At 43.4% G+C, this 14,767-nt stretch overlaps 1 protein-coding gene across 15 annotated transcripts in view; it reads left to right on the top strand.

Annotated features, from left to right (window-relative positions):
* Positions 1 to 14,767, top strand: part of dlg2 (discs, large homolog 2 (Drosophila)) — a 229,376-nt gene that overhangs the window by 110,352 nt on the left and 104,257 nt on the right. For 9 of the 15 annotated variants that reach the window (XM_029449072.1, XM_029449077.1, XM_029449079.1 and 6 more), the window contains 3 exons: positions 9,190 to 9,273; positions 10,012 to 10,176; positions 12,420 to 12,479. In XM_029449072.1, coding sequence (XP_029304932.1) covers positions 9,190 to 9,273; positions 10,012 to 10,176; positions 12,420 to 12,479 — 309 coding nt within the window. Of the gene's footprint in view, positions 1 to 7,482; positions 7,613 to 9,189; positions 9,274 to 10,011; positions 10,177 to 12,419; positions 12,480 to 14,767 lie in introns of those variants that run through there. The other 6 variants (XM_029449074.1, XM_029449086.1, XM_029449083.1 and 3 more) reach the window with 4 other exon arrangements.

Below are 14,767 nucleotides of genomic sequence, written 5' to 3' on the forward strand. Positions count from 1 at the left end.
CTCACGTACCGTGGACGGTTGGTGAGGTAGTCCAGAATCCAGCTGGTGAGGTGATGGTCCACGGCTGAGTCTTTGGGATGGGGGGTCTTTGGCACAGGTGCCACACAAGATGTTTTCCACAGTAGTAGTACCCTCCCTTTCTTCAGGCTCAGGTTGAACAATAGCTCCACAATCCCGCACCCGTTGGTTCGTACAGGATTTGAGGAGCTTTGAGCTCTGAGCTCCCTCTTCACCTGGTTGGTTGTGAGGGACAAAGTGTAGGTAGTGAGTGGAGTGTGGGTGTGGGTGGAGAAGCGGGATAAAGAGTGGGTGTGTGGAGTAGCTGATGCTGGGGGTTGAGGGAGGGGGCAGGGTGGAGATGACAGGGTCGTATCCCGTTGATAAGGACAGTGGGGGTTGCAGCAGGGGGAATGACTATGAGAATGAGGGGCACCTGACTGATCAAATCTATTGAAAAAAATGTTCAAGTCATTCACCCACTTTAGGTCCCCCTTGGGCTGAGAGTCTGGCTCCTTGTACCCAGAGATGGTTTTCAGGCCTCTAAAGACACTGCTGACATTCCTCTGCTGCAGCTGCTCCTCCATCTTCTTCCTGTAGGTGTTCTTTCCTTCTCTGATCTTCCACCTTAGCTCCCTCTGAACAATCCTCAGCTCTTCCTTGTTACCTGACCTAAAGGCCCTCTTTTTGTCTTTGAGGAGAGCCTTTATCTCAGGATTCATCCATGGTTTGTTGTTTGGGAAACATCGTACAGTCCTGGTGGGTACGACGTTATCCACACAAAAGTTTATATAGTCCATGATACAGTCTGTAAGGCTGTTAATATCCTCCCCATGAGAGTCTGTGAACACATCCCACGCATTGGCGTCAAAACAATCTTTCAGGGCCTCCTCAAACTCTGCAGACTATCTCTTCACAGTGCGTGTGGTCACTGGCTGTCTGCATACAAGGGGTTTGTACACAGGCAGGAGGTATAGTAAGTTGTGGTCTGATCTATCCAGGGGAGGAAGAGGTGATGAGCTGTAGGCCTCCTTGGTGTTGGCATACAGTCCAGTCCAGTGTTTTATCGTCTCTGATGGGGCATGTGACATATTGTTTGAATGTGGGCAGAGAGTAGAAAGAGAGGCATGATTAAAGTCACCAGAGTCCACCATAATCAAGTTTGTAGATGACACTACGGTGGTAGGCCCGATCAGAGGTGATGACGAGTCGGCTTACAGGGATGAGGTACAGCACCTGGCCACGTGGTGTACTGATAACAACCTGACTCTTAACACCAAGAAGACCAAGGAGATCATTGTGGACTTAAGGCAGGCTAGGAGCCATGCAAATACGGAGCTGCAGTGGAGCGTGTGTCCAGCTTCAAGTTCTTTGGCATTCACATCTCCGATGAACTCACCTGATCTCTGAACTCCTCCACCCTGGTCAAAAAGGCGCAACAGTGCTACTCTACTCTACTCTAACAGAGCCCTACGGGGTCTTAAGAAAGCTCACTTTGGCCCCAGGATCCTGGTGGACTTCTACCGCTGTACCAAGAGTTCAAGAGCATACTCACAAACTGCATCACAGTGTGGTACGGCAACTGCTCCGCTTCAGACCAGAAGTCTCTCCAGCGGGTGGTGAAAACCGGAACACCATCAAGGATGCCTCCCACCCCAACAACAGACTGTTCACCCTCCTTCCATCCGGCAAGCGTTGTAAAAGCCTCCGCTCTCGCACCAGCAGACTCAAGAAGAGCTTCTTCCCTGAGGCAGTGACTCTGCTGAACTCTTCTCCATCACTTCATTAGCATCATTGCACTCACTTACACTCGTACTTACGGACATGTTATTTGCACTATTCTTATCTGCACATACTATACCTTTTATACTGTTCAATGTTGTTACTGTACATATATGGTCATACCATTACTCTTTGCACATACAACCTGACAATAAAGTTGAATCTAATCTAATCTAATCAGAAGGAAGGCGTTTGGGTGCTGTGTCTGCGGCCTGCTTACAGTGGAGTTGATGACGTCACAAGCCACATCAGCGCTAGCAGAGGGGGGAATATACGCCGCTATCATGATAACTTGCAAGAATACATGCGGCAGATAGGCCAACAGATAGTAGCTCAACATCCCCACTGCAAACCTGCTCTTTAATAGTGATGTGCCCAGGGTTACACCATCTATTTTTCACAAACTGCACATTTTTTAGAGTGGCCTTTTATTGTAACCAGCCCTAAGGCACACCTGCAGTGGAGCTGTCTAATCAGCATCTTGATATGCCACACCTGTGAGGTGGATGGATTATCTCGGCAAAGGAGAAGTGCTCACTAACACAGATAAAAAAAAAAATTGTGAACAATATGAGAGAAATAGGCCTTTTGTGTACATAGGAAAAGTCTTCAGCTCAGGAAACATGGGAGCAAAAACAAAAGTGTTGTGTTTATATTTTTGGACAATTCAATTATATGCAGTGTTAACCTGTTTTAAACAGTAACCAGTTAAGTAATTGGTTGGAGCCAGTGCAGTGGAATATGTATGTTCAGTGCAGTACCAATAAGTATATACTGTAGGTATGGCATAGTAGTGACATCTCTAAATAGAAATGGTGCGAGTAAAGTGACAGTGGGGAACTCGAAATCGCAAGAGTCCTGCGGGATGAGGCTGTCCCTGAGCATGGTGGTGCAGGACTGGATGCTACTGGCAGCAGACAGAACAATTTGTGTCTGTGGTGATTGGGGGTTCTGCTGGGTGTAGAGGTTTTGGGATGGGATGAGCAGTTTTTACCACCCAATGCAGAGCCAGGCGGTGCAGCTGCCATACCAGGCTGTGATGCAGCCAGTTATGAGACTCTCGATGGTGCACCTGTAGAAGTATACTGTTGAGTATCCTGGAGTTCGCTAAACACAGGAACTAGGGCTGAAACGCTTGGTACAACGAACATAGAAACATGACAAACTGGCCCAAGGAGAAGGGAGCACAAAGACTAAATCCACAAGAAAAGGACAGTGAAAACAATCAGAGTGGGACAGACACACAGGTGAAAAACCCACAAAGGCAGGAAGTGAAGTTGTCTACAACAAAAGAGGGGAAGGTGACTAACAAAATATAACAGGAAATAACATTTATTATCTATTAACTCCGTTAAATCTCAGCAAATCAAATAATTAAGCAGTAGTAAACAAATTGAAAACCCACCAGGCTTTATACCCACCAAACAATGCTACAATATTGATCCACACTTTTCTATTACAATATGGTTGCGTATCAAGAGCTTGGATGATTTTACTCGGTGCTGTCGTGCTCCACACTATATTGTAGGTCACTGGGCTTCTCTCAGGTTTACGGTCAAAAGGCCTTGGATTGATACAGATATGATTTCTAGTTCCGTGCCTACTGTGCTTCTCGCAAACATTTCACCTCATTATAGGAATTCCACTGTTGGCTGCTTATCAGTGTACTATGGCCTTATATAGGCTTGAGACATTAAAGTAAAGCCTATACATGCTCATTACGTGTTTGTGTTACTACTTTTGAAAATCCTAGTGGATTAAAGATTCTGAAGAGTTTTAATAGAAAGTTTTATCTTGGAATAACACAATTCCAATGCTGTTTTAGAAATCATTCATCACCAGTTTTATTTGTGTTTATTTGACTTACTGGAAGACATGAACACAGCTACTATGTAGCATGCAATGTAGGCAGGGTTTTCAAAAGTTCTAGCGCCTGTAATAGGCAAAGCTTGTCATTTCATTGCTGCTAGCAATGGTGATACATCTGTATTATATCCTGTCAACCCTGTTCAAGCTGTACACTTAGCTTTTTCATCCATCCATCCATCCATCGTCTACCGCTTATCCGGGATCGGGTCGCGGGGGCAGCAGCTCCAGTAAGGAACCCCAATCTTCCCTTCTCCGGGCCACATCCTCCAGCTCCGACTGGGGGATCCTGAGGCGTTCCCAGGCCAGTGAGGAGATATAATCTCTCCACCGAGTCCTGGGTCTTCCCCGGGGTCTCCTCCCAGCTGGACGTGCCTGGAACACCTCCCTAGGGAGGCGCCCAGGTGGCATCCTTACTAGATGCCCGAACCACCTCAACTGGCTCCTTTCAACGTAAAGGAGCAGCGGCTCTACTCCGAGTCTCTCACGGATGGCTGAGCTTCTCACCCTATCTCTAAGGGAGACGCCAGCCACCCGTCTGAGAAAACCCATTTCGGCCGCTTGTACCCGTGATCTCGTTCTTTCGGTCATGACCCAGCCTTCATGACCATAGGTGAGGGTAGGAACGAAGATCGACCGGTAGATTGAGAGCTTTGCCTTCTGGCTCTCTTTTCGTCACAACGGTGCGGTAAAGTGACTGTAATACCGCCCCCGCTGCTCCGATTCTCCGGCCAATCTCTCGCTCCATTGTCCCCTCACTCGCGAACAAGACCCCGAGGTACTTGAACTCCTTCACTTGGGGTAATGGCTCATTCCCTACCCGGAGTAGGCAATCCACCGGTTTCCTGCTGAGAGCCATGGCCTCAGATTTGGAGGTGCTGATCCTCATCCCAACCGCTTCACACTCGGCTGCGAACCGATCCAGTGACTGTTGAAGGTCACAGACCGATGATGCCATAAGGACCACATCATCTGCAAAGAGCAGCAATGAGATCCTCAGGTCACCGAACTGCAACCCCTCTCCTCCACGACTACGCCTCGATATCCTATCCATGAAAATCACGAACAGGATTGGTGATAAAGCGCAGCCCTGGCGGAGGCCAACATTCACGGGAAACGAGTCCGACTTACTGCCGAGTATCCGGACACAACTCTCGCTTTGGGCGTACAGGGATTGGATGGCCCTCAAAAGTGACCCCCTCACCCCATACTCCCGCAGCACCTCCCACAGTATCACCCGGGGGACCCCGTCATACGCCTGCTCCAGATCCACAAAACACATGTAGACCGGATGGGCGTACTCCCAGGCCCCCTCCAGGATCCTTGCAAGAGTAAAGAGTTGGTCTGTTGTTCCACGACCAGGACGGAATCCGCATTGTTCCTCTTCAATCAGAGGTTCGACTACCGGCCGAACCCTCCTTTCCAGTACCTTGGAGTAGACTTTACCAGGGAGGCTGAGAAGTGTGATACCCCTGTAGTTGGCACACACTCTCTGGTCCCCCTTTTTAAATAGGGGAACCACCACCCCGGTCTGCCAACCCCTAGGCACTGTCCCAGACTTCCACGCAATGTTGACGAGGCGTGTCAACCAAGACAGCCCCCCAACACCCAAAGCCTTCAGCATTTCTGGACGGATCTCATCAACCCCTGCGGCTTTGCCACTGTGGAGTTGTTTGACTATCTCAGTGACTTCCATCAGGGAAATTGACGATGATCCCCCATCAGCTTCCAGCTCTGCCTCAACCATAGAGGGCGTGTTAGTTGGATTCAGGAGTTCCTCAAAGTGCTCCTTCCAGCGGCCGATAACCTTCTCAGTTGAAGTCAGCAGGGTCCCACCCTTGCTATACACAGCTTGGATGGTTCCTCGCTTCCCCCTCCTGAGGTGCCGGATGGTTTTCCAGAAGCACCTTGGTGCCGACCGAAAGTCCTTCTCCATAGCTTCTCCGAACTTCTCCCACACCCGCTGCTTTGCCTCTGACACGGCAGAAGCTGCCGCCCTTCTAGTCCTTCGATACCCTGCAACTGTTTCCGGAGTCCTCCCGGATAACATAACCCGGAAGGACTCCTTCTTCAGTCGGACGGCTTCCCTGACCACCGGGGTCTACCACGGTGTTCGAGGGTTACCGCCCCTTGAGGCACCTAAGACCTTCAGACCACAGCTCATCACCGCAGCTTCAGCAATAGAGGTTTTGAACATCGCCCACTCAGGTTCAATGCCCCCAACCTCCACAGGGATGACTGAAAAGCTCCACCGGAGGTGTGAGTTAAAGATCCCCAGGACAGGGGCTTCCTCCAGACGTTCCCAGTTCACCCGCACTACCCGTTTGGGTTTACCAGGTCTGTCCAGAGTCTTCCCCCACCCCTTGATCCAACTCACCACCAGATGGTGATCGCTTTTTCATATCCTTCATATTCTCTATAGACTGTATCTTATACAAATATGACACTGACTGATTATTTTGCTCTTCTGGTTAGATGTGTACTGAATTTCATTGTCCCTGTGCAATGACAATAAAGTTGAATCTGATCGGATCGCCATGTTAAAACACACCTTGGATTCCAACGTGGTTGGAAACCATTTTCCAAGATAGGCCTTCCCTCCGGATGTCACCATATATGCGGAGACTGGTGTCATATAATTTGGGGAATTCTGAATCTACCAATATTAGCTTTTAATCCATTTTTACTTCTGTTGGCTGTGCTTTGTCACAGTGCAGCATGCATCAGGGTGCAGCAGTGGAGCGTCCTATCTAATTAAGGGTGTTTTTGCCAGCCCACCATAGCTTCATGTTTATAATAACATTTGGAGACAAGTTTATGTAGATCATCAAAACCATGAGAGTTCATCGTGGTTACTGTGTGTGTTGGTGTGTGTCCTCGCTGGCAGTCGTTGCTTGGTTACAGGTACAAAAAGTAAACAGGCAGAGGGCTCCTCCCATTAATCCAGCTGCATTAATAATATTATGGTAATACAAATAATAAACTTTCTAAAAAATTGAAAGCGATAACATGTTTGGAAATAAAAGTATGTGCTTGCATACTTTAAAAAAAATTGTTTTTAAATAAATGTTTTGAGAAGTTTTTTAAACTATGTCACTGATTCTGAAGACTGAGAGCCTCAGGCAGTGAGTTCCAGAGCTAAAGGGCCCGGTCACCTTTAGTCTTGAGCCGCAACAATTCAGCTATGTAACTGGGATTTGAACCATGAAGTACTTTAAAGGTAATGACTAAAATCTTAAATATGTCTTGTATATCTATATATATATATATATATATATATATATATATATATATATATATATCTATATATATATATATATATATATATATATCTTGTCTTCTAATATTTGTTAAAAGCCGAGCAGCTGTGTTTTGTAACACCTGAAGGCGTGAGATGTTTTTGTCTTAACCCTTATTGCAGTGCATTGCAATAATCTGACCATGATGAAATTAAAGCATGAATGACATTATCGAGATCATTATTATTTATTATAATATTTGAAAAGGATTCTCTGTTATGACGGTTTGTTGTTATGTTGCTGAAGAAATAGGAGGACCTGTCCTCTTTGACTGTGTTTAGATAAGTGGACATTAGATCTTTCACAATTGACACCACCAACAGTTCAACTCGTCTGCATAAACTCTTTATTTCTCTCAGTGTTGTTATTTAGCCAAGGCGTGCTGCGAGTGGGTTTCACCTTCCTGATTTTTGCAGCTACTATGGAATCAAGTGCAGCTTTACATGTATTGTTTAGGTTATTTAGAAACTCATATTTGAACATATTTTTTTCTTGTGAAAGCTGTCACACAGACTTGGTATTGAGGACGCGTGAAGAAACATAAGTAGACACTGTGGGAGCAGGAGGAGGAAGTAAAATAACAGCTGTGTGGTCATAAACACATAAGCGATGCCTCACAGAAATGAAGGCATGCCATTCCTATTCTATACCTTCACAGTATGCCCTGGGTAAGTTTTGAACATATCCAATAATACTCATTACATTTAACATCCCAGATTACCAGGGACCAGATTATTAACATTGTGTGCAGCTGCATTTCCAGTGTGTATGTTGTTTTTGTTGTAGCTATGTTTGGAATAATCAGTAGTGGAGATGGACACACCCTAAATGTACTTGCGCATGCACTTTAGGCCGTTTAAATAGGGCTTATAGTTTTATACATTTTCCATGAGTCTCACTGCAGATCACATTACACATTCATAGCTACATACATTACAGTCTTACAACATAACTCATAAATGCATCACTGTTAAACTGCTGATTGTAAAGTATTGGATGGCTGAGATACCCACCAGCACATGAATGCACCACATAGCTGCCTGGAGGAGTTGCCTCGGCAGGGTGTTGTATTTTGGCTTTTAGAATGTTAAGACAAAGATTGTATGAAAACATGAATGCAGCCGTCATTACTATCTATAATCCACATCAGCCCCCCCCCCCACACACACACATACATACACCTACCCCAACTACTACTTACTTGCATTGGTAAAACTACCTGCAATTGTAAAATACTCACTCAGGAGAACATGAGAACCTAGGCATGCTCACAGACAGACACAGAATGACTAATCATTTATATATGACATTTATCCATCTATCCATATTTTTTCTGGACTCACTTATGCTGTGCAGGCTTGCATTTAATTTAGCCTATTTTGTGTTTAAAATTAACAGAAAATATTTTCTTAAGAATCAAGTTCAAGTTGTCCCTTCACCTTTTTTATTTCTCTTACATTTTACAGGATTATAAAGTAGATAATGCATGCATGAGAATACCAGAATAATTCCAGAATGCTCTCCTATTTTAGTAGCCCTGGTAGCTGCGTCCTCCTAACACTAGAATGCATCTCTTTGCATTGCTACCTTTAGGTATCATCAGAAAAAACTGTGATCACTGGGGCGTTGATGCAGCTCACCACACTCTCTGCATGAAGAGCCCTTCTGTTTGTGTAACCCCTTAATCTCGGAGTCTGTTGTATCTACTTATTACTCTTCTGTCATTCTCAGTGTGTACACATTGACTAAATTGAGAGGCTTGCTCTTGCTCTTTTGTTAGCGGATGATACCATCATGTTGCTCTATGTTCGAGTGCTGCTAAAATAATTATCTATAACAGTAGATATTTCTTTGCTAAGAATTGTGTCATGCTGTAGTTCACTCTTTATCACTGATGTAATCGCTTTACTTGAGTGTGTAACCATGCCATGGGATGATTTTTGCTCTGTGTCTACTCATTGGTTACTTCCCTTTGTGTTTGCGTGTGTTACATTTTGCATCCTTGCCCCATCTGCCCTGCATGTGTTCTGTTGTGTTAGTACAGAACAATACATCCCCCCACAGTACTGTATGTGCTAGTACATATGAGCTTCTCATCCTCTTGCTGATGTTTTGCTTCTGTATGAGTGTACTGGTTGTGTGCTCGGGATCTTGGACGTGATTGATTGTCTATGCACTTTATTTCTTGGTCATCCCTGTTCTATTTGCTCTTGGTGGTTACATATGGTCCGGTTGCTCTCTCCAGAACAGGCCACCAACGGTACAGGGGTCCCCCCACAACGGCCAACCCCCACCCTGCATGAACCCTGCCTTGATGAACGCTCCTTGGGTGAGAGAGTGGAGGAAGGGGGGTAGTATTTATTCACCTCATTCAAGTTGCATACAGTATCAGTATTGTGGCGAACACCCCCAGTATTTACTCTGCTGACAAGTCATGATTGCTTTTTTAGTTCTCATGAAGTTAAAATGATTTTTCATCATGTAGATGCACTGCATTGTAAAATTTGACTTCTAATTTACCACATCCTGTGTTCATTGGGTCACAACATACTTACATTGTTGAGTCCCATGAACATCTCTGTTATGACTATATTTATATTGTTCATTTTGTTATAATTCATGTCAACACTGGGTTTACATGTTAATTAGGGATATGTAAGACATTTCCCTCACACATATTTCACTAAACACCCACACCAAGGAAGAAGGGAAGTCCTCCAAGATCAGCATGTTTTTCATGTACTGCTTGGGTACATGCAAAATGTGTGTTTACCAACTTGTAATACATTGACTGTGTCCGTGTTCCAACTCCATGGTCATTTTGAGGCAGAAGTTGGTGCTTACAGAAATTAAATATCGTATATTCTAAGTGTGAGACACTGACCATATATAATTAATATTTCATATTCATAAATAATAGTATGCAAAATAACGAATTACTATCTCTCACCTGTATTGTGAATGTGGTGCTTCTCTGGCCTTACAGTTTTGCCATATTGATATCTTTCTTTCTCTCTCAATGTCCACCCTTCTCTTTTTCTACCTTTCAATCTCCTTTAACTCTCAGCAGTACCACTACCAAGAAGACGACTCGCCGCCTCTGGACCAGGGATTCCCGCGACTCACCAACGAGGTGCGCGCCCCTGAGCTGGTGCATGTGTCCGAGAAGAACCTGTCTGAGATCGAGAATGTCCACGGCTATGTGTCCCATTCCCACATCTCTCCTCTCAAGGTTAGCACCCGAAACTGTCTCGCATCATTCCATGCATAGGCTTTTGCACCTGGGATAGAAACCATGACCCTCTAACTTTCATCCAAGTTCAGCTAAATGAACGACTGCCAACACGGCCTTCTCTCCGTCTTTCTCCCTCCTTAGTTTAGTTTCTATAGCCTTGTTCATTTTATATAAATTCATGCTGCTTTTCTGTTTTGTTTGGCAGATGTAAGGGAAATACTAAACAACAACTTGCTTTATAACATGTCTGCTGGTTCGGTAATAAGGACAACCAGGAGAAAAAACACAACACTCAGTTAAATATAGAACACGTATAATTTATTTTGTCAATTTAGAACAAATGAGTGAGTACAGAGTAAATTATGGGTGAATTCAGGCCATTTTGAAAGTATACTTTTTTGCATGTGAATTCTGCTCAGGTTGGATCTTATTCCAAAGTGTTTCCTCCTAATTATTTACATTTGTTCATCCTTCTGCTTTCGTTTGATGTGCTTTCCTGTTTCACAGAAGCAGACATTGGTGGCTATAATCTGGTTGTCAGTTTGTAGTTTTTTTGCATCATTAGAAGATGAAATGATGAAATATCGCCTTCACACCCCTTCTTCTCTCCGCCCTTACCATTCCTTGCACACATTTTCCATCTGCATTGTCTTGAATCATGAAGTGTCAGTGTGTGTCCTGACCTGGGGTCCAGCCTCTAGCAAGTCTCCATGTGTCTCAGAGGTCTCAGTACAAGCTACTGTATTATTGAGTCAACAAGGAAGTGAATAAGAAATTCTTTAAGGAAGTGATATTAAAAATGAGTTTGCTGTAAAATGGTTGTGTCCCAGGTTTGAGCCAGCAGAGGGCAGTGTTGGAGAGAGTTGAGATCCTTGGCAAACCATTGGTTGTTTCAGTGAATGGAGAATGAATTGCCTGCGTATCTGCTATGTTTTGGTTCACAAAAGCACAAGCACCTGCAGAATGATTTAGTTGTCAAGACTGTGATTTCCCCCGAGAAACGTCGCTGGATCAAATATTCTTAGCATGTGCAGTTTGATATTATTTTATGACACATTATATGATAGTTTCACAATATTCAGGACAGAATATATTCAGGAATGAACAAACCTGCCAGTGGAGACATGGGCATGCATTTGTTTTATTGGAATAGAAATACCATTAGAAATAATCTGATATGGATCTGATAAAATGTGGCACATATGCAGATAAATAATTCTTCCTATGGTTAGTGTTCAAAGCAAATATTTGTATTGAGGTAAATATCTGAAATCATTGTTTATGAAATGATGTAAGTTCAAATGCATTTGATCGGACTCTTGGCCTTGACTTTGATTTAGTGACGACTTTTGGGAATGATTTGCTGCATAACTGTAGAAACTTCATGATCAAATGTGATTGCACACAGGACTTCTCTTGTAGTATTGTTGCTAGATGATTATGTAAACCTTTGAATATAAAACCATATCCTCACTGTTTTGACCTGTCAGGAACTCTGTTCACACCCTCTTCCTCTGTTGTGTCATGATGCCATATCTGTTGGTGATGTAATCAAGCAACTGCCAATTGTAAAATGTTTGGAAAGTTAACAAGGTAATTGCTTAAGTAAATGTAACAATATATGGCTCTAACAACCTTAAACCAACCTTTAGGTTCATCATATTTCACTGGAGGTTTTTACCAACACTGTTTATAATTTGAGGGCCCAGCAGTGAGAAACAGCTAAATTAGCAGGTGAGGATATAAATGCTGTCTCTATATGGGTGTTAATTATCACAGGAGTGATATTTTCAAGTATGGTTGGTTTTTTTAGTTTTTTGAGAGTTGATAGTTGGCAGTCATTCAGCCAATGTTAGTATAGTTATAGTTATAGTTATAGTAAGCTGTGAACACAAAACTGTTCTGTTTTTTTTTTTAGAAATCAGCTTGAGTCTCTTAAAAGTGCAATAGTGATCACCATTAGAGTGTGTGCAGTCAGTCTGTGATGGGACTGGGTAAGAGGCTCATCCTCATTTACAGAAATAATGCAGGAAGCCAGAGTGATCCCCTCCCTCTCATCCTCATCCAAACATAACCTCTTTGAACATGTTTCCCTTCTCCTACCACTCAATGTGACACGTTAACCATTACTAATAATTGTTTTTATCCTGATGCATTAGTCTATCTCTCTCTCTTTCTCTCTCTGTCTTTTTACCCAAGTATACTGGCTAGTGATCTTGTCTTTCGTTTCTTACCTGCAGCCTGCACTGGTTACCCGTTTTGATCTTGCATACCCGGGTGTGACCACAGCAAACTACATGGCAAGTTTTATTTAATTAAATTTTTATTTTACCTCTGGGGAATCTTAATTTGTTGTATTCTTTGCTATTTAAAAGTCTTCCCTTATGTCTGGGACCTTGTACACAGATTGATGTCCCCTTTGTGCTGCATGGACTTTGTTTTGGTGATGTCTTTAAACCATTACCAGTCTTTCCTTTTCTTGTGCGTCGCTGCCCTTTTCTTGTAATACCCATACTTTGTTAAATAATCCCATGTGTGTTTGTGACCCATTTGCTTGCCAACAAATCCTATGTGCTTGTTTTGGTGATACTATAATCTGAGTTAACGTGAGTGTGTGTGGGTAAATGATCATGTATTACTTTATGTTAACTGCTCCCAGGGCATGTGTTAAGGATACGCTTATCTCATTTAACCTGCACTTAAATTATGAAGCATTATATTCAAAGGCCAAGTTAATATTCAGGCAAAGTGGCAGCATGTTCTACTGTGTAGTCGATTTATCACCTCTACATGTATTTTTTTAATTGACTAAGCATTATTTTGAACAATAAATGATCGTAATGTTTAATTTGGTAAGGTGTTTATGTGAAAATAGTAAAGGGTCTTAATGAATCGGCTGCTTTTATTTTGTCAAGGAATCTCAAGGTCGGTCACTGTCAACTTTTAGCACCCAAAGCAAAGTGATGCCCATTAAATATTGTATTGAAAGAGTTCTAAAGACACAAACTGTGTTTAATAAATTAAATAAATAAATTATAGGATAAAATGTGTGCATTTTCAGTGTGTCCAAAAACTCAGAAGAGATTGAAGATGCACTGACTGACTGATTTACGTTTCATTGAAGCTTACCGGACAACACAGCGTAGCTTCACAATAGCCTGAAGCTGCACTTTCCGAGACACCACGGCCACTGCCGGAATCGGAGATGATAGAGAAAGAGCAAAACTGAAAAATGGCATAGCCGACGCCTCTTTCTGCTGGCTTCTCCAATAGGGTGAATCTGCCATTCCAATAGCAATGCGGCCAGTGCAGACTCACCTGGGAACGGGAATGGGAACTGATTTTTGGTTTATTTCATGTTACGCCCAAGACACACCTATGATTAATTAAGAGACTGTATACAACTCCTTTGCCTGTGCAGTTCTTTGCTCCCAGATTATTCGCTGCTAAACTAGCATAAGTGGAGTTAGACACACCCTAAAAGAACTTGCGGCATGCACTTAAGACGCGCCATAGATTGTTTAAATTGGGCCCTTCTGGTTTAAATTGTTATAACCGCCTAAATATAGGCCTTACTCGACTACACTAGGGTTTGGTTGGGCATCAGTAACTCGTGCACAATGCATCCTGGTACATGTAGGCACTGCCGTCACGGCTCCACGAGCAGGAGAAATCAGCTTCAATATCATAGACTCAATAAAGCAAGCACTGAAGAATCTATTGCTTCACTGGAATACATTAACCATCAACACTGATTGGACATCCACATTGAAGGTGCCACATTTTCCGTTAAAATAGCCTAATTAATTTATGATAATTTCTTTGTGGGTTGATTCCCTCGTGGTGTAAAGGAGGACCTGACTGGATCTGTATCATATGATGAGAAAGGCAGCGCGAGAGAGACAAGAGTGTCAGGGAGTCCAGAACCACGAATTATGTGCTCTGCCTATTTGTTTACTCTCAGCCTTGGGAGTTTGGAATGAAAAATTGCTTTAATACAGCCGGTGTAATTGTAAATGCAGCAGGGAGGCAAGAATTATGGTTTGTCTATAACCAGAGGAAGTGTAACCCTTCCTTCGCTGTCCGAATCAAGCACCGACGAATGGAGAGTGGGACTCAGGGAAGATATTATTGATTCAAACTGCTGCGATGTTTATCGATTGCAACCCTCTTTCCATGGTAATGTCCGCTTGTAAAAACACAGCAATTACTTCTCTGTCAATCAGGCAGGGTGAAGTTTGTGAGTAATACATACCAGTTCAATGAAGGTTGCAGGAGCAGTCACTGGTTTATGCTCGGCGAGGGATAGCTAAGGTCACATCAACTTTCATCCATGGGGAAAATATCATCTTTCCTCTAATCCACTCCCTGTTGTCATTATTCCTCCTCTATCTTCTTATGTGAGGCCCTGATTACCTCATGCAACTGTGAGATTGACTTGTTATGCCACTGTGGGGTTCGTGGGGACATGGATAACAACAGTGCCACCAACAGCAACATTGAGGAGATCCTCATTTTCAGTAAAACACTGCACCAATGCACTTCATGATGGCACTTTGCAGATAGTTGGTAAAGCCAAAGACTTTCA

This window comes from Cottoperca gobio, chromosome 14 (genome assembly GCF_900634415.1).
Source record: "Cottoperca gobio chromosome 14, fCotGob3.1, whole genome shotgun sequence".
NCBI classification, from domain to species: Eukaryota; Metazoa; Chordata; class Actinopteri; order Perciformes; family Bovichtidae; genus Cottoperca; species Cottoperca gobio.